The sequence below is a fragment of the Pogona vitticeps genome, chromosome 2 (assembly GCF_051106095.1).
Source record: "Pogona vitticeps strain Pit_001003342236 chromosome 2, PviZW2.1, whole genome shotgun sequence".
In the NCBI taxonomy this organism is placed as follows: Eukaryota; Metazoa; Chordata; class Lepidosauria; order Squamata; family Agamidae; genus Pogona; species Pogona vitticeps.
Window position 1 is genome coordinate 96100134 of NC_135784.1, and position 20548 is coordinate 96120681.

Here is a 20548-nt window from a genome sequence, read left to right on the forward strand (position 1 = left end):
CTTGACCTATTAAAAGACATATCCTCTTCTGGTAAATACAAAAAAAAATCGCATTACTCTTCAAACTTGCCTTCTCCAGTAATTTAATCTGAAATCTGAAATACTGTGATGTCGATTCAGAGAAGCAAAAGGAGAGGTATGTGATTATTCCCCTCCCTGCCCTCGATACAGCACAGCACATCAAAATAATAAGTTGGATTTTGGTACTGGGGAGAAATATTTTGTATTTGGCAAGTGATATCAGAAGAGACACTCTCAGCACAATGAGCATGGTTCCTGTCCTCCATCTACTCTTCTGTGCTCCTCTCCCCATCTTGCTCCTCCCCAAGCCCCTAGGTTTTCTTGGGCTCTGATCTCTTCATGCGAGACCACCACATGTTTGATGTGTGTTCCATGTGACTTCTCTGTAACCTGCACCACCTGTTTCCCATGCGCTGTAGGTGGTTCCTCTGTTCCAGAGTACTGCTCTTGTGCCCTACCCACCCATGCTCTTGATGTGCCACAGATGACCACCTCTGCACCAGGTCATCTGCCCGTGAGCAAAGAGGCTTACTCCACTGTCCTGCTCATAATTGTGTACAGCAGTGGTGTCGAACTGTGGCCCTCCAGATGTTCTTGGACTTCAACTCCCAGAAGCCTTCGCCACCACCTCTGCTGGCCAGGATTTCTGGGAGTTGAAGGCCAAGAACATCTGGAGGGCCACAGTTCGACACCACTGGTGTACAGGTACCACCAGTAGCTAACCCTTGGTGTCTTGTTGGCTCATGTGGCAATGGGTCTGTTGGTGGGACCAAGCTGGTTAATCTTGCTGACTAATCACAGGTTGGTGAGAAATTTCAGTAAGGTGATGATATAGCCAGAGAAAAACCCAAGCACCTCCATCACTGAGATGCTGAAAAACACCACTCTGGCACAACTGCATACTAGTGCTCTCCGCCTTGTGCTAGCCTGTGGTGGCCCTTCCCTTCCAGGCAAGCTGGTTCCCCAAGAGCAGCTCCCATTACTGAGGGATGTGGGGAGGGAACAGGGATCACTTCCATGTGCCTTGTGTCTGGCTGGGTGCCTGACTGCAGGAGGGTACTTTTCACTCAAGCAGCTGCAAGTCTGTTTGCGAGCCTTAGCAGACTGCTGTAATGGTAGAGCTGGTGAGAAGGGACCAAACACATACACATGCATACACACCTCTTTTGTTTGCCATTCTCCCCCCCCCTTCTATGTGAAGAATAGCCCAGAGACAAGACAGTGTGTTCTGGGGGGGGGGGGGAGAGAAAAAAAGCAACAAGTTCGAGTTAGAGAAACAAGCGCATTGTGATAGAAGGGTTTAGTTCCTTATTTTCTTTTGCAGTTGCTTCCCCACTACCACCATAAAATTGAACACCCACTGGGAGATCAGCGTGGGTGTATATTCATCATTTCCAAACTGGCACAGAAAGGATTCAGTCATCATCATCATCAACAACAAGCTCTTAATCCTGAATGCAACAGAAGCAGCCTGGGGACAAAAGTAGGAACAAGAGGAAGAAGAAGGGGAGGGAAACCACTGAGGAGAAATGAATGTTTGTAGTCGACATCATTCCAATTCTATTTAGTTTGAGATGTCCTTGTATGGAATTCCTAGGAGGAAAAAAAATAGATAGATAAATATGTGTATGTCTGTCAAATATTGTTGTCCACAATTGGCACAAGCCTCCTGACCCTTCTGCAACCTCTTCTCTCTCTTGGCCTCTTTCTTGGCAGCAGTAAAAATCAGCAGGCTGACAAGGTGTCATGTCAACTTAGTGCTATATCAGCTGCCAAGTTTTTTTTTTAAAGGAGAAAGAAGTCGAAGGGGAGGGATGTAGGGAAGTAGTGAGGATGAGGGTTGGAGTTAGTTATCCAGGTGAGAATTCCTAACAATTTTAGAGGTGCACTGTGAACTCTTGTTCTACACCTCTCCGGAATGATTAATCATTTCCATGTGAACAACAACAGCAGTTTCAGCAGCAGAAACTGCCAAGGGCATGGCATAGAAAACTCCAAATCAATGTGGGATAACTTCTGAGTGTAATTGAGCCCTCAATTTCTTCTTGTATTCTTATAGGAGATTTTAAAATCATCTACCGGCAGTAGACCCAAAGCACCATTCCTTTGTTGTTTAGTCGTTAAGTCGTGTCCGACTCTTCATGACCCCATGGACCGGAGCACAGCAGGCCCTCCTGTCTTCCACTGCCTCCTGGAGTTGGGTCAAATTCATGCTGGTAGCTTCGATGACACTGTCCAACCGTCTTGTCCTCTGTCATCCCCTTCTCCTCTTGTCTTCTCTCTCTCCCAACATCTGGGTCTTTTCCAGGAAGTCTTCTCCTCTCGTGAGATGGCCAAAGTATTGGAGCCTCAGCTTCAGGATCTGTCCTTCCAGTGAACAGTTAGCCCCATTCCTTTAACCGGGGCTAAATGCTACAGCATTCTTGCCTCAACTCTTAGTTTTCACCTTCAGCCAACATGGTCGATGTTGGTCCCAGGATTCTCCAGCCAACATAGTCTTTCTTTCATAGTAATGATTTTAAATTGGGTTGGGCCAATTGTGGCCCTTCAGATACAGTCATAGGATTTGGATTACAGTTGCCTTTAATTCTAGGTTGTATTGATGGAACTTTAGTTTAAGACTATTGCAGACCCATTGTTACATATCTTATTTTAGACCAATGCACATTCAGAGCAAGTCTCCTCTTTGAGAAATGTGCAGCCCAAGAGTACAATAAATAAGAAGAAAGCCCTTTATGTCCCCATTGCCCTGTCATGGCAGAGGAGGGGAAGGGGCATTTTCTGAACTTTCATTTTCCTACAGCCTTTGTAGTTTGTCTGTATTGCAGGAATACCTGTAATTAGTAGTTTGCTCTGTATTCACAAGCAGAAGTTGTTTGTTGGGCTTTTTGCTTCTCAGAGGCAGAAGATGGGGAACAATGAAGTACAGAGACTTTCAGACTAGAAGCATTAAAATCAGGCACAATTTCACGTTTTCTGCATTTCTAGCTAATGAAAGGAAATCTCTCTGATGATGCCCAGCTTTCTAGCTTAATGAAAAGTGCAGCTCTCAGCTGGAACAGGCAGATCATTAATGACTGATAATCAGTGACATTTTCCTCTGCACTCTACCACTGGGGGGGGGGGGAAGGTGGGAGGGAATTCTTCGGCCGCTTTCTTCTTCTTCTTCTTCTTCTTCTTCTTCTTCTTCTTCTTCTTCTTCTTCTTCTTCTTCTTCTTCTTCTTCTTCTTGTCACTGAATAATATCTTGATTTATGTTCATCTCCCAGGTTTTATATAAAAATTTTAGAAGCAAGGTTGCAGGTTGCTTGATTTGGGTTTACTGTATTTGGCTTCTGCAGAAGTACAAATGTGGGCATAAATAGATATAAAAATGCCACAGCTTTACTCTCTTCAGTTGAGCACACATGGCTTCCCTGTGAAAAGGACATGTCATTGATTTACTCCTTAGACGTGTCCCCTTATGGTTTAAAAAGGGCTGTCCTCTTTAAAAATCTTTAAAGCACCACCTAAACATTAAGTAATTTGTCTTTTTCTATAAAAAAAATAGAAAAGGTATTTATACCTACCCTTTACAATGTAAAGGTAGGTATGTTCCAATTAGAAGGGCGGTTAAGATTATAATTCTAGCTAATAAATGCTGTGGAACACCAGCTTCTGGTGAAAACAGATTCCATCACCCCACTCCACAGCGTTATGGGAGAGAAGATGGTGGACCTGAACTAGATACGATTAGTATACCTTCAAATTTGAATCTGCTAGAATTGACAATGGCTTTCCTTGAGTTGCATTGTTATTTTCCTTTTAAAAAAGATCTGCAAAGCTGAATAATGATAGGCTATAATAACAGATAGTCATCTGAAAAGCTAGAGTATCATCCTCAAAGGTTCACCCAACATGACTGCTGTGGTGCTGAAAGACTTGATATGAACCAGTGTCCTTGTATTGCATTCATTAACATTTTCCATCCTTCTGTTTTCTTTTTTCACTACTTGATATGTTGTAGAGGTGTTCTCTACTTGTGGCTGCTGTGGTGGGCTTGAATATTGAATGTGAGCCTCTGTATATATATGATCTCTAAATAGTGCTGGATGTGTCCACAGAGAGTTAGAAGATGTGCCGTTGTAATGCAGAAGAATGGGGGAAGGGGGAGGAGAACCTTCAAAGGAAGATAAGGGAAGAAAGTGGAAGTTCTCTGTGATGGGGAAGGTATGCCTTTCCATATGTTCTTCCCATGTCCCTCCTGCCATCCACAGTCACCAGATCCAGTAAGGAGGGAAGGCAGGAGTCACAGTAGAACAACATGTGGAATGCAACAGGTTTTGAATTCATGCCTTAAATAAAGCTGAGGAGAAAAGGAGGAAGTACACTGGTAAGGTAGTAAATAGCTGTGCATCGGCATACAGTTGCTTCTGGAAGAATAGCAGTCTAAACCATGGAATAGGATTGACAATGAGCGTAGTGAGGGACATTTTGAAATGTTTCTGAGAATGAACCTTTGCAGTGTTTAGGGCCCATGTAGCATAGCTGATTCCTGGTTTTTTTGTTAGCAATAAACTATGTAAACCCAGATATGAGCCATATATGCAATGGATTTTTTCTCTCTTAAAAATTAGAGGATATAGACTAATTACACTAAAATTAGTGGAATAAATTTGCTGAAAGTGATTTTCCTACCTGTAGTGTGTAATTTTTATTGATTTGTTTACCTGCCAGATATAATTTAGGGATACTGAAAATTTTATTAATATAAATAATTAAATGATAAAACGACATATCGATAGATTATACTTTTTAAAAAATGTGTTGTAGGCAATAGGGTGTATACGTATTCTTTGCTTCTTTAAAAAGAAAAAGAAAACAGTTTTGGACTTTTGCTTTGAAGTCAATGACCTTGCATTCAGGGCAAAGCTTCTCACTAGAAAGAAGGCATTGTTTGTGATGAGGCTTGAGATCCACCTATAACAGAAGCTTTCAAGTGACCACTTCTTGTTGTGCCCTTTTGAGTATTGGCTTTTATTTAAATTCCTGACACTTGTTTTTATTTGCTGTCTTATGTCATTCTGTGTAAGTATATGTTGCTGTTATTGTCTTGAAAGTTTATGCCAAGAGGCACATATTTGCTATCTTTCTCTGAATCTGTGTTTCCCTTGTTAATTGATGTAGCCAGCAGTTGGACAACTGAATATCTTGTGCCTGTAAAGACCTGTTCCTTTGGCATGCCCAAGCCCCTATCCTTGCCATCAGTAAGTACTTAGTGGCTGCTTTATCTAGTGGGATCCAAAAACAGGCTTGACTTTACTAATAGATCTACAGCCCGTGGTAACGTGAGCTTTCCCCTACAAAGAAAAGGTACAGAGTGGGAATGATGATGTCTGAATGCCTTTCTACAAGATACAATGTACAGTCATTCCCTTTAGAGCAGTGGTCCCTAACCTTGGGCCTCCAGATATTCTTGGACTTCAACTCCCAGAAATCCTGGCCAGCAGAAGTGCTGGTGAAGGCTTCTGGGAATTGTAGTCCAAGAACATCTGGAGGCCCAAGGTTGGGGATCACTGCTTTAGAGTGTCTGCCTAGTCTGCAGTAGTTGCTTCAGATATTTCTCTTGGAAATGTGGCTCTGCAGTGAGTGTATGGGTCATCCATGGTCAAGCACACCCTGCGCCACAAAGAGATCCAGCTTTTTGGAACCATAGAATGGCTGGGTTGGAAGGGGCCTGTAAGGTCGTTGAGTCCAACCCCCTGCTCAGTGAAGGAATCCAATTCAAAGCAGATCTGACAGATGGTTGCCCAATTTTCTTTTGAATGCCTCCAGTGTTCGAGCACCCATTCAGCACTGGAACACATATTCAGCTACTGATAATGTTGGGAACTTTGTGATTAGTGGTGGATGCTGCAAAGCAGCATTTTGGAGAGACCTTGGAGACAGTTTATGAGAATGGAGCCATTTATTAAAACTGTTGTTTACTCTCCCATTAGCTTCCCCCTTGTCTTCGCTGCTGTTTTGTTTCTACCAAGTGCCTTATTAAGCTCCATCCCTTGGAACAACCAGTGCCTGTACAGGCTACCGAGGAGCTATAGCTCTGATTTCTGTGCCAGGCAGTATATGGGCAGAGGTCATCTTGCTGTATTCACTCATGGTTGAATTTAAGACAAGAAACAAAGAAATGAATGAGCTAGAAATGAAGCCTCTGGGAGGGAAAGTCCAGGCTGGGGGAGCAGCTGTTTGTGTCCATCACTGCCTTCTGGGTATGTCCTGCTTAAAAAAATATGAATTTGACTTTGCTTGCAGTGTCCTTCCAGCTAATCCTAATCAAGAGGAGCATAGTTTACCAGGGAAATGCCTAACAGACTGCTAATTAATACTTACTCCATCCCATTGATTCTGTTTTCCCAAGAGCCGCCTTGTGCCATCTGTCTAAGGGGACTGTCCGAGGTCCTGTATCCTTTCCTTAATTATTCAGGCAGGCCTGTTTTGAAGCATCTGGCCACTTGGATGCAGCTGGAGAGAAGGCCCTTGTGGGTCTGACTTTTGAACCTGTTCCTGGCCTTGCTGTAAGGAATCCAGGTTCCTCAACCTTCAGACACTGGTTTTCATTGCAAATCTTTTAGCCAAGTGTCTTAATACAGTATATCCCTCTTTGATTATTTTTCCCTTCACTCTCAATTGCTTCCTGCTGGAATACTGGCTTCCAGTTTGTACAGAGTGTATCAGACGTGTGGGAAACAAACTGGAGAACCATTTCTTGGTGGAGAGGCTATTTTTGTTTCTTTCTAGTGGCTCCTCTCAGGAATGTGGGTTGCTATAGAAATAATAGCAACATTACTTCACATAATGAAATCCCCATTTGAATGTTTGGGAACTAGTTAAAAAGTTTAGGGCAGCTAAAAGGAAATCAGTCCTTGCTTCAGATGTAACTTTGAACCTATTTCCCCCCCCCAGCCCACCCCTCACCCCCCAGTTTGGTTTTACAAAGTGAGGTTTTCCTGGAATTGCCTAGCCTGAAAGAGTACACATGAACAGTATTTGTAGGGTGGATTTTCTTTTACTTAAACTAGTTTATTTTATGACAACTAAAGTATTATGTACTTATGATAAAGTGTTATTTTCTCTTTCTTTCTTTCTTTTGTTTGCTTCCTCCATCTTCTTGTTCTTGTTATGTGCCATCACAATAAGTTATTGCCACCCTAGTAGGGTTTTCGAGGTATGTGAGATATTTAAGGAGTGGTTTTACCAGTGCTGCCCCACAATGTATTTCCATGGCCAAATAGGACTTGGAACCTGGGTCTCCTGAGTCCTTTTCTATCTGTGCACTACTCCCACATTGCCTGTGGCTTGTTCTTAACTGGAGTTGAGCATGAATCACAGTGTGGCACCGGCACAGGTGTTGTGCAGGTGCTGCACACTCCCCTCTCATGCCTTCTCTGCACGCTTGCCCGTTCCCCAGCTGAAGCATGCTTCCCACCCCATGTCTTCAGTGCAGTTGCCCACTCACTGATAACTGTGTGCACCTTCCTTCTCCAGCGGCCACCCGCTCCGACAAGGAGGCAAGGCAGGGAAGCCCGCAGTACTGCCTTTGAGTGGGCAGCTGCTGGAGGAGGCAAGTGCACGTCAGCCGGGGAATGGGTGGAGTTCACATAGGAGGCAAGAGAGGGGAGTGGGCCGCACCTGTGGAACACCTGCATGGGGGTCACACCGAACTGGGCCAAACCACCAAACCGTAGTTCATGCCCATCTCTGTTCTTAACTCTTAAGAAATTGGGTACATCAGACCAAACAGTGTTGGTTATTTTCTGAAATATTTTTTAGCCTCCCAATATTTGCTAGGTTTGGACATAAATATGCAAATATGACCTTGTATCAAATTCAGTGGATAAGCTGGTACGTGAGTTTACATGTTATGTAGCCATATTCATATAACCAAAACAACTTGTGGTTGAATACTGTTGCTGTCTGTGTACTCTGTTGCATGTATGCATTTATTTGGAATAGTCAAAGATGATAAACATCAGTTTTGGTCCAATCATGCTTTCACTAGCATATTCTCTCAATCAGCATGTTTACACCTATACAATCAGTCTATGTGCTGGCATAATGTATATATAAGAATCTGGCATACTACCTCTTTTTCAAACAAAATGTATACCTGTAATCACGCCTCCCTGTTGTTTTTCTTAGTAGATATTGTTTTAATAAAATTGGCAGTTTCTGTGTGTCATATAGCAGGCTTCCAATTCAAGGTGACTTTCAAAGGAATCTGGTTTATATATAAACCATTTAACTGTGACTTTGCTTCTGGCTACTTCTAAAATTATCTGTACTGTCTGAACTCTAGCCCAAAGGCACTAACCATGAATGCAGGTGTGAGTGTTTAAATATTTCAAAAACAGATGTGTAGGACCTTCTTGGTAAAGAATTCTATTTATTTTAGCAGTATATATCTAGTTAAATCAGAATTAAATCCTTTCTTTTGCAGTAGAAAGGGGGGGAAATAAAGGCGTGTTTTTTTCCCTTCTCTGTAGGTGACGTTGTGGATATCTATCAGCGAGAGTTCCTAGCACTTAGAGACCGCTTGCATGCTGCTGAGCAAGAGAGCCTCAAGCGGTCTAAGGAGCTGAACCTTGTCCTAGATGAAATAAAGCGAGCCATCTCGGAGAAGCAGGCCCTGCGGGATATAAACCGGACGTGGAGCAGCTTATCTGGTAAACCAGGTTTTTAGGAGGATGAGCTCACAATGTGTGGAGAAGTGTGCATGTTCACCATGGAGCATCAGATAGAAAGGCATTCTGCGTGCCTCCCAGGGCAGACTTTCGGGAGGAAGCAGGTCACTGAATGTGGCACTGAGTACATAAATATGTCTGACATTGTTATTTGCTGGGAGATAGCATGGTAGCTTTAAAGATCGCTTGGGGTATCTTACGCTCACAAGGGATGTGATGTGAATGTGGTGAAAAATACCCTTAATCCAAAGAAAGCATACAGTAACTTTCAAAGTTTGGGAAGCTTACTTTTTTGGGGAACACAAATCCCATAGCTGGTTAGGAATCCTGGTTGCTGGAGTAAAATAATAATAATAAATTTTTTAAAAAAGTTTCCAAGCTCTGGTAATCTTGAGCTAACCAGCTGCTGTTAACACAGTTTGTGAAAACCCAGGGAAACAAAATCTCACCTCTAAGCACTTAGTCGTTGGCAGACTAATTATTGATTTGCTGCTCCCCGCAGCGTTTGTCCCTTGTGAGTCCCAGATGTGGTCCTTGGCCTGTCTTGGCATCCTTTTGCTGCTTGGGAAACATTTCTCCCATTCCATGGCGTTATACTTCTTGACGACTGCTCTGCTCATTGCAATGGCTCTGGCTTCCTGTAGTCGGTTATTAAAAGGTTGCATCTCTCCTCTGCAAAAAGCCCTTTCCTGTCCCTTGCAGCTAGAGTTTGGAAAAGTCACTTTTCTGGATTACAGTTCTCAGGATCCTGGAACCAGCATTGCCAGAGGCTGAAAGATTCTGGAAATATTTTTGTTACAAAAAAAGAAAAGGCAACCTGTCAAGCTCTGCTTACAGGCCAAGCTTGGAAGCAGAGGCTTGGTGCAGGATATGACCTCTGCTGCTTTAGCATCCCCTGGTGGAGATTCATAAAAGTCTCAGAGAGGTATCATCCTGAAAATGTAGGAGTGGACATGGAGGTGGGGTTGGTGTTTCATGATTTATAAAGATTTGTAAACTACAGCCATCAGGGATAAGAGATTCTTTTTAATCCCATTTTGCAATGACGTATGAATTACACTTGGTTTTTTAAACGATGGCATTCTGAACTTTTGTTGAACACTGACTTTGGCTTTTGAACCCTCTGATCACGGGTGGGGTTATTCAGTGGCATGGCATGGATGGCATGGATTTAGAATGTCTCTCCAAGGGCAATTGGATAAAAGTGCAAATTTGATGGAAGTGCAAATGCTAGGTGTGAATTTAACTCTTTTTGTCAGAGGTTTGATCTAATTTTATTTTCCTTACCTTACAAGACTTGTGCAGGATAGGGGCTTGCTTATCTGTCTTGAGCTAAGTAATTCCTGCTAAACTTAATGGGATTAGTGGATACAAGTGAAGAAGATTGGACTGATTAACCAAAGTTAAGTGATCATCTCTGCTGGCCAGATGGTGCTAGGAAGTGAATGTTCCTCGTAAAGCTTTACAGCCTCAGGATGGTTACATATGTCTTTTCCCCTTGTCAGATGAAACAAAACTGAAACTGTGGAATATCACTAACAAGAATGTGCTGCATCTCCCCACTATCTTTCATCATTTGCCACACTTGTTGTCGAAGGAGAATAGCTTGCAGCCAGCTGTGCATGTTGGACAGGGACGTACAGGAGGTAAGCAGGCATTGGCTTTTTACTGTTCTTTAGGTCATTTCCCTGCACTTTTGGCTTTGCTCAATTTACTTGTTCACAGACCTAACTGAGGGGTGAAGACAGGCAAGAAAGTCAAGCAACTTGTTTTTGCTCTCTCTTTGCACTAGTATAAACATTTCTGATTCCTACAACCACAAGAGAGGAACATTGCTCCTGCTGGGTTGTTAAGTCACTTGGTGACTGTCTCCATCATGGAGTGGTTTATAAGCAGCCTCCAGCTGACAGTAGTGCTGTGTGAATAGACCCTAAGACTGACAGATAAAGTTTCATACAAATGCTACTTTGATAAGCTCTAGAAAATAGCTTGTTCCAGCTGAAGGCATCTCTGTACAGGAGGAGGTTGCTGCTCCTGTTTTTATTTATTTTTTTCTTCCAGTCAGAAAATGCTGGATTAAGTTTCTAGAAACAATGTGGCTTAGGTATTGCTCTGTTCCTTTTTAATTGTGGGAACTGCACCACTTGAGTGCTTATCTATCTATTACCCATGGTGTGGTACATTCAGGCAGGAAGGCCTGTACAACTTTGAGCACATGATCCTGCTCATTAAAACACCTCCACACAGGTACTGTCTCAGGAAAACTATGTTGGTACTCAGGGTTTTTTGGAAGATCTGCTTAATTCTCTACCTGACAAAATAAATGTAATACCCCCATATATAAAACATTTGTCTTGTTCATTCCCTGAACACTTGACAATTTCCTTAAGTCAAAAGCAATTGTATTGTTAGAGGGCCAGTTTTTATTATAGTTATATGGTTACCTCTGACATCCATCAGTTATTTCTCTAGGGTTATTCTCTAAATGCATGGAAAATGTGGTTGGAAACAGGTAGAAAAAGATTGTGGATCCCTTTTGAGGAGGGACGTGTAAGATGGTGAGAAAGTTAAACTAAATTTTTCCAGACTTTAAAAACACTTTTTTCCCCTCCATTACAGTATCAGTAGTCATGGGGATCCCCAGTGTCAAGCGGGAGGTACATTCCTACCTGACAGATACCCTTAATTCTCTGATCTCAGAGCTCAATCAGCAGGAGAAGGAAGACTCTGTCATTGTTGTCCTGATTGCTGAGGTAAAATAATTCTTTTCCATCTTTTAATCTAGCCTTGCTAGCTAGCTCTGTGTCCCTTTATTGTGTGTCTGACAGGGACGTGATGCAGATCCAGGAGGCTATATGTAAGTCATAAAACAGCAGGATGTATCGCTATGTGGCTGTAGGCCAGCTCCTTCTTTGGCACCCGGAGATAAGTCTAACCTCAGGCTGCTGTCCGACAAGGATCATTGGGCACATCCCACAAATGGGGCCCAGCGAGCTGTTTCCAATGTGAAACAATGCTTGGCTGCACTCAGCTGTGGAGGGTAAATATGTTAGCAGAAGTCTGTGTAGCTGTTGCCAAGCTGGCCCTTGTGTACATCCTTTTAATTTAAATTTCGCTTGACTTGTTGAACCTCTGCCCTTAAAGAATGCAAGGCAGCCATTGACCGAACTCTCTAGAAAAAGAGACTTAGTAGGACATTTGCCTTTACAATTTTCTATCAGGAATATGTGCATTTGCTACCATCCCCTATTAGGTATCCTAACAGAAAGCTCAACTAAACTGAGTCTTGTTTTGCTATGCTAATGCCTTTCATCAGAAGCTTTTTCTGAATTCTGGGTTGGAATGACCATACTGTAGCAAGTTAACATACCACGGCTACTTTTGTTTACACAATGTTTATGGGTTTTCTTGTAGCATTCCCACAGGAATTATTTGTCTCAAGACTGAAATAAATTTGTTTTCCTTTCCAACTCCAGTAGCACATTATTGCTGAGAGAACAGCAGCCCCTAATGTCTCCTTCCAGGTTCCTTTTTCTAGCATTTTTGTTCAAGATTACATTTTTGTATTTTCCCATCTCCATGCATTGGCTTCTTGTTGCAAAGAAGACACTAACACTGTACTTTATTTACTGCCTGGTACATGCTTTTCGGTCATGGAAACAAACTGTTGGAAAAGTGACATGCCCAGCAATCTTAAGGAGTTTGATGGGCAGACTTTGACAAGGCATTTTGTCCTTTAGCTTTTAACCAAATTTTGTGAGTCTTCTGAGAACTTTATAGAGGCTGTCATATTTCTGTCTAAAGAAATAGAACAAGTACGCAGGCAGTTTTACAGGAAAAGACTTAGGAGCTGAATTTTCCTTTGCCAGTTATTCTGCAAGAACACAAATGCACTCACACATCATACTCCCATCGCAGTCTTCTTAGGTACCTACCATTTTATTTTTTTCAGGCATTTTATTTTGAGAAAGGCTGCATTCTAATGTGTGCCTTTAGTTGCTGCCATGTTTTATCATCTTTATTATACTTTTGATGTATATTTTAATGTTTTGTCAGATATTTATTGTTTACTGCCCTTGGACATACTGAATGAAGAATAGTGTAGGAATGTTTAAAATAAATGAAATAAAACAAATGAAAGGTAGAGCATTAAAACTGTACTGATAACTGCGTAGAAATAGAAGAGAGGTTCAGAATTTGTGACCTTGTAAGCTAAAGGGTGCCTCAGTTCTGAAAATGTTGTTTAGGATAATCCTTTGTTCATGGTGTGTTTGAGGCAGCTGATCTGCCTGATGGACTAGTTTATGAAAATCTTTTTCATGAAAACCACTGGGTTGAAGAAACTGACAATGTGATCACATGGGCATATAGTTCAGATTTTGGACCACTTGTGTTAGCTATTTCTGGGTGATCAAAGGATCTATGGATAGTAGTGCTCCAGCCCATGACCAAATTGGACCTTTTTGCTTCAGCAGTAGGGCTACTATTTTGGAGGGCAAGGCTGGAGTGATTTAGTGATTTAGTGTTACTTTAAGGGGGATCACTCCTGGCACAGTGGCCCTTTCTGGCACGATCCAATATGCACTTTTCTCACCATCTGAGCACACCCTCAGCTATTAAAGCAGAATGATTTTTTTTTTGGTAAAACATTTCTCTCTCATAGCTTCAAAGCCATTCTTAACAAAAATATCTGAATACAAACATGTTCTTATCTTGGGAACAAAGTTGCCAAATATCAGTTTTCAGGTTGTGAGGACCATGTTGATCTTAGTAAAACAGTAGAGTACTGTATAATTTGATAGAGTTAATGACCATCTGAAATAAGGAATTTGCAGGTGATGTACAGTATATCTAGTAGGTGTTCAAAAGAGATGGGGAAAAATAAGGCAACTGGTGTAATGAGGGTAATTTAGATGTAGAATAAATTTACTGAATACTGCCTATAGCTACATGTGCTCATTCTCTTTTTCTTTTTAATTTTCCTTTGCAGACAGATCCACAATATACAACTGGAGTGGCAGAGAATATAAAAAGCCTGTAAGAACACTGCTCTTCTGTCATTTATTGCTATTACTATTTATATGAAAAAAATACAAATTTGTTTTTCTATTAATAAAATTAATGTGAAAAGTGTTGTAAAATAATTTTTCCATTTTAAATAAAGTCTATACAGTGAGTCTCCACATCAGATACCCTTTCTTTTCCTGTTATGAGTCTGCATCAGCCACAAAACCAATCTTGGTATCCCTTTATTTTCCCACTGTTTCTCTCAGGCTGTTGGCTGACTGATTATTTAGAACAGCATCATGTACTATGTGGTTTATGGTCTGACTTTATGCTGCTGGTGGGCTGTATGGCAGGTACTGCTGACTTAAGATTAGAGATGGGGGTATTCGTAGTTGTATACAAATACCAATATCCATACACAGGTGGCGATAACGGGGGTCCAGCACCATGAGGCTAGACCAGGGGTTTTAAACTCAATTTACCTGGAGGCCGCTAGAGGCAGAGTCTGGGTGAGGCTGGGCCGCATCAGATTTTCCGCCAAGCGGAGCAAGAGCCCGAGGAAGCCGCCCAGGAGTTTCCTTAGCCTACAGACAGGTGGGCTGGCTGGCAGGCTGCAGTTCTGGATGGAGGGGGCAAGAGGTGCTGTCATGGGAGAGAGCCGGCGAGCAAGGCAAGGCTTTTTTTTTTACTCTTGACAGCAGAGGATTTGTGGCCGCTTTGGGGGGCAGGCAAGGTGAGGGCCACAAACTATCATCTGGGGGGCCGCAAATGGCCCCCGGGCTGCATGTTTGAGACCCCTGGGCTAGACGGTCCACTCACCAATCTGTCACTGCTGCGGAGGCCATAATTCTTCCAGTCGCTCCACAGATCTCAATCAGCTAGCCACTCTTAGCAGGAGGTGGGAGGACAAGCCTCGCTACAAGGTTGAAGAGTGGCTCGTAGTTCGTGATCTGAAGAGCCATTGGAAGAATAACGGCGTCCGCCTCCGCAGCAGATCGGTGAGTAGACCGCCCAGCCCCATGGACGGTCTACTCACCCTCGTTATCGCCACCTGCGCGGGAATATTCGAATAAGAATATTCTCATCTTTACTTAAGATTTACCTGAGTGTGCTTGTTAGGTGTGTTCCACCTTCACTCTGTTTATAGCAGAAGAGGCAGGTGGTAATAGGCAGGACTGACCTGAAATCAAAGTACAGTGGTGCCTTGCTTAACGATTGCCTCGTTTAGCGATTAATTCGCATAACGATGTGTTTTTTAAGGAAATAATATGCACCGTATAACGATGTTTCCTATGGGCGATTTTCGCTTAGCGAAGTTTGGGACCATGCTTCGCATAACGAATGCGATTTTAGGTCCCCTGCTTCACTTAACGATGTTTCTTTTTTCAATTAAAAAGGTGTCTTAGAAGGGTCAAAAACGGTTCTAAATGCTTGGATTCGTTAGAGGACCCCCTAAGTCATGTGCAAACCTGATTTGGCTTTGATCTGACTTTTCGTTAATTTATGGTTAATTTTTTTTTCCGGCCCATAGGAACCAATGGACCTGTCAAAATCTGAAAGCTCCATGCTTTCCTATGGGGGAGAAAACAATTCGCCATAAATTAACGAAAGTTCAGATCAAAGCCAAATCAGGTTTGCACACGACTTAGGGGGTCCTCTAACGAATCCAAGCATTTAGAACAGTTGCTGTGTCTTCATTACTTTTTTGTGAATTTTTTCTTCCCCCATAGGAAATAATGGAGCTGTCAGATTTTGACAGCTGTCAAAAGTTGGGGGGAAAAATTCACCATTAATTAACGAAAAGTCAGATCAAAGCCAAATTAACTTTTGCATTCGTTTTAGAGGGTGCAGAAGCTAATCCAAGCATTTAAAACCATTTTTGACCCTTTTATGACACACTTAATTTTGCAAAAATTGACTTCACAAAGCCATTGAAATGTATTGAGTCAGCTACAATACATTCCAATGGAGGAAACATTGTATCGTTTAACGATGTTTCCTATGGTTTTTTTCGCTTAAGGACGGCAATCCGTGCCTATTGGAACGGATTAACCGGTTCCCAATGCATTCCTATGGAAAATGGTGTTTCGCATAACGATGTTTCACATAACATTTTTTTTTGGAACCAATTAAAATCGTTATGCGAGGCACCACTGTAAGACTTTCAGTGGAGTCTTTGGGGTTTGTTTCCATTCTGGCTGTCATCAATCTTGCTTCCCTGATGCCCTTTACTACCTTTAGTTGTATTCTTTTTCTCTCTCTTCCTTCCCCTGCACCCCTGTCAGGTTTGCAGCTCTGATTTCTCCAGTGCTCCATGTTGACTTAACAGTTAATTTCTGTCTTGGAGGTGTGTGTGTGTGTGTGCTTGTATTTTGCCATGTCAGGGGTTTTTCATCAGTCTGACTTTGTTGTTTTTCTTTAAGGCTTTGGATAAGATACTCTGGTGGATTGTATTTAATTATGACCAAACCTCTAAAAGACAGTGAGCAGGAATTAGCAGCATCAGAGCCTGGAGGATAGAAGTTACAGATGATAACAGTGGTGGAAGAGTCCCTGACTTCATTACTGCCGCTGCATTCTACAGGTTGCCTATTAGCAGCAACGGCTAAGATTGAGACTTGTTGGGGGCAACACATGGGAGGTTGCCGTTACCTGCTAGCTAAAGCTCTTCCTTGTGAGTCAAACAGGTGTGTGTGTGAGAGAGAGATGGCCACTCTAAAAGCTGAAGAAAGGGCCCCTGGGTTTTCTGTGCTATAAAAGAGATCCTTACTTGTGTTTCACTGTGTGGAGCCTGGCCCTCCTTTTGTGGCTCTTGGCAAAAGCACACAGTTGTCCAAAGATAACAGGACTGACTGAGTAGTGGACTCTGATGAAACTGTTGGTCATTGTTGAAGGAAGTAGCCCTCTATCAAGTGCCGGAAATGTAATCAGCTTAGTGATTTGTTTTCTCCATCCCCAGGAAAATTGCTTGTTTCATCTCCCTTAAATTGAATGGGCAGAAGTGTATGAGAAAGGGAGACATAAGGGAGACAAATGCGATCTTTAGCTTAGATGGCTTAGAGGGAAAAGCAATTGCTCCTGTATCAAGCAAACAGCATGGGCTATAAGAAGCCCCCCCTTTCAAATACTGAAGAAAGAAGATTAATTTAAAGCAACCCAAGATTGTCAACAGGAAATGGTTTGGGGTTTGTTTGGTTTTAATGAGTCTGAATATAGATATAGAAGTTAATTTTTTGTTCCTCTGTCCTGCCACCTGATTCTGTTTATCTTCTAAACAGTTGATGAGCTGATATGCATTACTCTAGGGCAAATGATAAAACTGTCTGTATGTAAATGTTGTTAACTGGTGCCTGGTTTAGAGTGCTAGGAAAACCCCCCAGCTCTGTTTAGATTCAAATAGCCATTGATGTATTTATGTAACTGAAAAATGTCTTTTCAGTTACATAAATGCAAAGATATCTCTTGGTAAAGATCCTTTTAGCCTACCCTTCACTGAACCATATCTTTAAAATATGGTAGCTCTGACTCAGCAGGGGAAGACTATCAGAATATCAAAAGATCAGATAACCCTCCCAAAGGGCAGGGCTGGGCAAGCTTTGAGGGCCCAATTTCTCACTCTGTGGGACTCTTCTGCTGCTTCCAGTTTTTTCCCTATTTTCACATTTTGGCAAAAACACGTTCCCTTCAAAAAAAGAGAAAAAAGAGGGAGGAGCTGAAGCATGTTTAAGGGAAAACTAATTGCCCTTAAGTGATTCATGGAGCAGTACTTCTTCCTTTTTTACTGATTTTATTTTTCTCTACAGTGAAGAGACTGGGAGGTGCCCAAGGGCTGTGAAACCAATTGGGGACCACATCACTTGTGCTCTTCTATGGGGGAAGCATAAGCTATTCTCTTGAACCCCTTCCAGCTAAATATTTTGTGGATACCATGACTGGATGTGCAGATGGTCAAACAAATGTTTTATAGTCCTGTTTATGGCCTCTTCAATATTATTGCCCAGAGTCCTGTTTATGGATGTTATGTAGATACAGTAATAAGGTTTCACAGGTTTTTCATTCTTTTAAATCAGAAATAAAAGAGACCAGGAAACATCTATCAAAACATTTATGAACAGGGACTGCTGTTAACTTAAGTCCATGCACATGCATGCACACTTACACCACTAACTTCCAGATTAATGTGTCCATTCTAGACTTTTGGTTCTCAGTTAAGATCCAGTACTAGATTGCAGCCTGATCCAAAGTGTGTCACCCTAGGAGTACTAATAGTTTTGAACATATTGCATGAAGTTCAAAAGTGAATCTCCAGATGCAGGTTTGGACTGTATGTGGGTTCTAGCTTTCAACTAACAATATCAAAACCCAATGGCATCAGACTAGTTTTACAGCCTATATCAGTATGAAAGGCTTCCCTAAAGAGAAATGTCTTAAGTTTTCTTCTAAATGGCAGAAGGGAAGCAGCCAGGTGTACAGTAGCTCTTCCAGGAGTTTGAGACCAGGCCATCATTGATTCTTTGTGTAACACACGCTGAGTTTGGCTACTCTTGTATTCACTACGCTATTTCTATGTTTGACTTGTGACTCCTGTGTAATTCATATTACCTTCAATATTATGTTGTGCACTAGGTAGTCAGGAGAAGGAAAACTCCGATTTCAAACCTCCACTGCCTTGTGGCTATATCCACTCATGGAAAAGGCTTCAGGAGTTAACCTCGAGGCAAAATCCAGAGCTGGAGTCCCGAAGGCAGCATGTGTCGTTCTGCCAACTCCTGCAACATTGCTGGAACCAGTTGTATTGGCTCTTGCCTTTCCATTGGACCTTTTCAGCAATGTGGAGAGGGGGCATCTGCTGCTTGGGTAACAGCCTATCCTCCATATTACCTTACCCGGGCTTCATGCTCTGGAGAGGACACTCCTCGATTCAGAGCATGTTACCATAGTCTCTTGAGACTGAAGGATGCCTATGCTATGTAATCAGCATCAGGCAGTAGATATCTTATATTGGCATTTGCATTCCATATATATATATAGGTATATAGATTGTATATGCATCTTTCTTTCCTCGCCTTTCTCTGGCTTCTTTTGAACCCTGCTCAAAACCTCCTGACCTTTGTGCCAACTACATTTACACCCATCATGTTACATTCTTGCATATCAAAGCATACTTGGATTCAATAGCCCTCAATAGCCCCAGTGGCCTTCTAGCTGGAATTACAGGAAGAGATAACGCCCCAGGAAAAGGACATTTAGGGTTCGTTTCTCACAACAAATGGGGTTTCGATTTCATCAACATAGTTGTTTGGAAGACCATTTGAGAGATAAATGGGTACAAGTGGTATGCGTAGGGAGGTAGATAAACCATCTGCATTTTGACACCACCAGAAAAATTGCCTTCCTTGAAGGCCATATAGTGGGGCCCAGGAAGACTCAGAGAATGTTACATAAACATACCAAAGGAGATAAGGAGAACATAGGAACATTCAAGCAGACACATAGACTCTTTTGGGGTATATCATGACCCTTAGGTCAAGGGGACACAGGGGCACTATAGGGATACCCAACTATGACCGATGGGTCAGGCTTACGGAACTTCTTTGACCAATGGACAGGAGGATCCAAATTTGCAGGTTCAAGGCACCATTCAGAACACTTTCTTTATGGCTCTTTGTGTTGGCCTTTAATCGGGGCTCTTCTCTGCTTTTAAGATGAAGGGCCCTAGCTGTGTTTATCAATAAATTGGCTTTATCAGCAGCTGGTTGTCGTGCATCTTCGTCTGTTGTCTTCGCCGGAGTTCTGCCCCCTAATTCTGGGGTTAACAAGTTGATTCCATAGAGTTGGAGCAACTGCGGAGAAGTCTGCAAGCATTCCTTGTTATGTGAATTTGGTTGAGATCTGACCTTACCCGCCTTCTGCTTTTCCTGTGCATTTTCTAGAGCTGTTTGATGAATGAGCTGCTGGGTTTATGCTGGTATAATATAAATTAGAAAATATATTCCATGCCATCTAACAGCCTTGCCACTACTCTGGACAGTTAAAATCCCAACAAACCCACAAATATAAAATAAATAAATGTATAATATATATATTAAAATGCCTAATTAGAAGGTAGAGTGCTCTTAGATTTGGCTGCCTTTTATCATGGTCAGGGCATTGTTGTACAATCTGCAAAAGAGTACTTAAAATGGTTGCTGTGGGTTTTTCAGGCTCTTTGGCCATGTTCTGAAGGTTGTTCTTCCTAATGTTTAAATATTTAAAATAATATTGAGCAACACTGGCAAGTCAGGAGGCCCTAGTGGGGCAGAAAAATCAGCTTCCAACTGCCCTGGTATTTTTGAGAAAGGGAAGGGCTTTTTTTTAAAAAAAACTCTCCCAAATGGCAACAGATACCCCTGCTGATGTTCTTTTGCTTAGAACAGGACCTAAAAGTGCAGCAATTCGTGTAGAGGCTTTTGTCCAGAGCTTTTTACTGTTGCTTTTCCCTGTGGTGTGCCATGATTTCTAGGCTTAATCACCAGTGTTAGATTGCTTTCTCCTCTTTGCAGAAAGTGACAATGATTCCCTTGCCTTGTTTCCTCTCTTTCTCTCTCAGATTCCCCAATGAAATACATTCTGGTCTTCTAGAAGTTATTTCCCCTTCCCCACATTTCTACCCTGACTTCTCCCGCCTTCGAGAATCTTTTGGTGATCCCAAGGAAAGAGTAAGGTAATTCCTGGTGACTTGATCTAAACTGGTAGAATCTATTAGAAAGGATATCTTATTCTCCCACTCACTTCACACAACTCTTATGTGTAAACTTGGA

At 42.1% G+C, this 20548-nt stretch overlaps 1 protein-coding gene across 4 annotated transcripts in view; it reads left to right on the forward strand.

Moving 5' to 3' along the window:
- MGAT4B (alpha-1,3-mannosyl-glycoprotein 4-beta-N-acetylglucosaminyltransferase B) overlaps positions 1–20548 on the forward strand; it is a 113497-nt gene that overhangs the window by 65879 nt on the left and 27070 nt on the right. For all 4 annotated transcript variants that reach the window (XM_072990078.2, XM_072990079.2, XM_078385661.1 and 1 more), the window contains exons 2-6: positions 8544–8723; positions 10247–10387; positions 11361–11494; positions 13732–13778; positions 20338–20451. In XM_072990078.2, coding sequence (XP_072846179.2) covers positions 8544–8723; positions 10247–10387; positions 11361–11494; positions 13732–13778; positions 20338–20451 — 616 coding nt within the window. The remainder of the gene's footprint in view (positions 1–8543; positions 8724–10246; positions 10388–11360; positions 11495–13731; positions 13779–20337; positions 20452–20548) is intronic.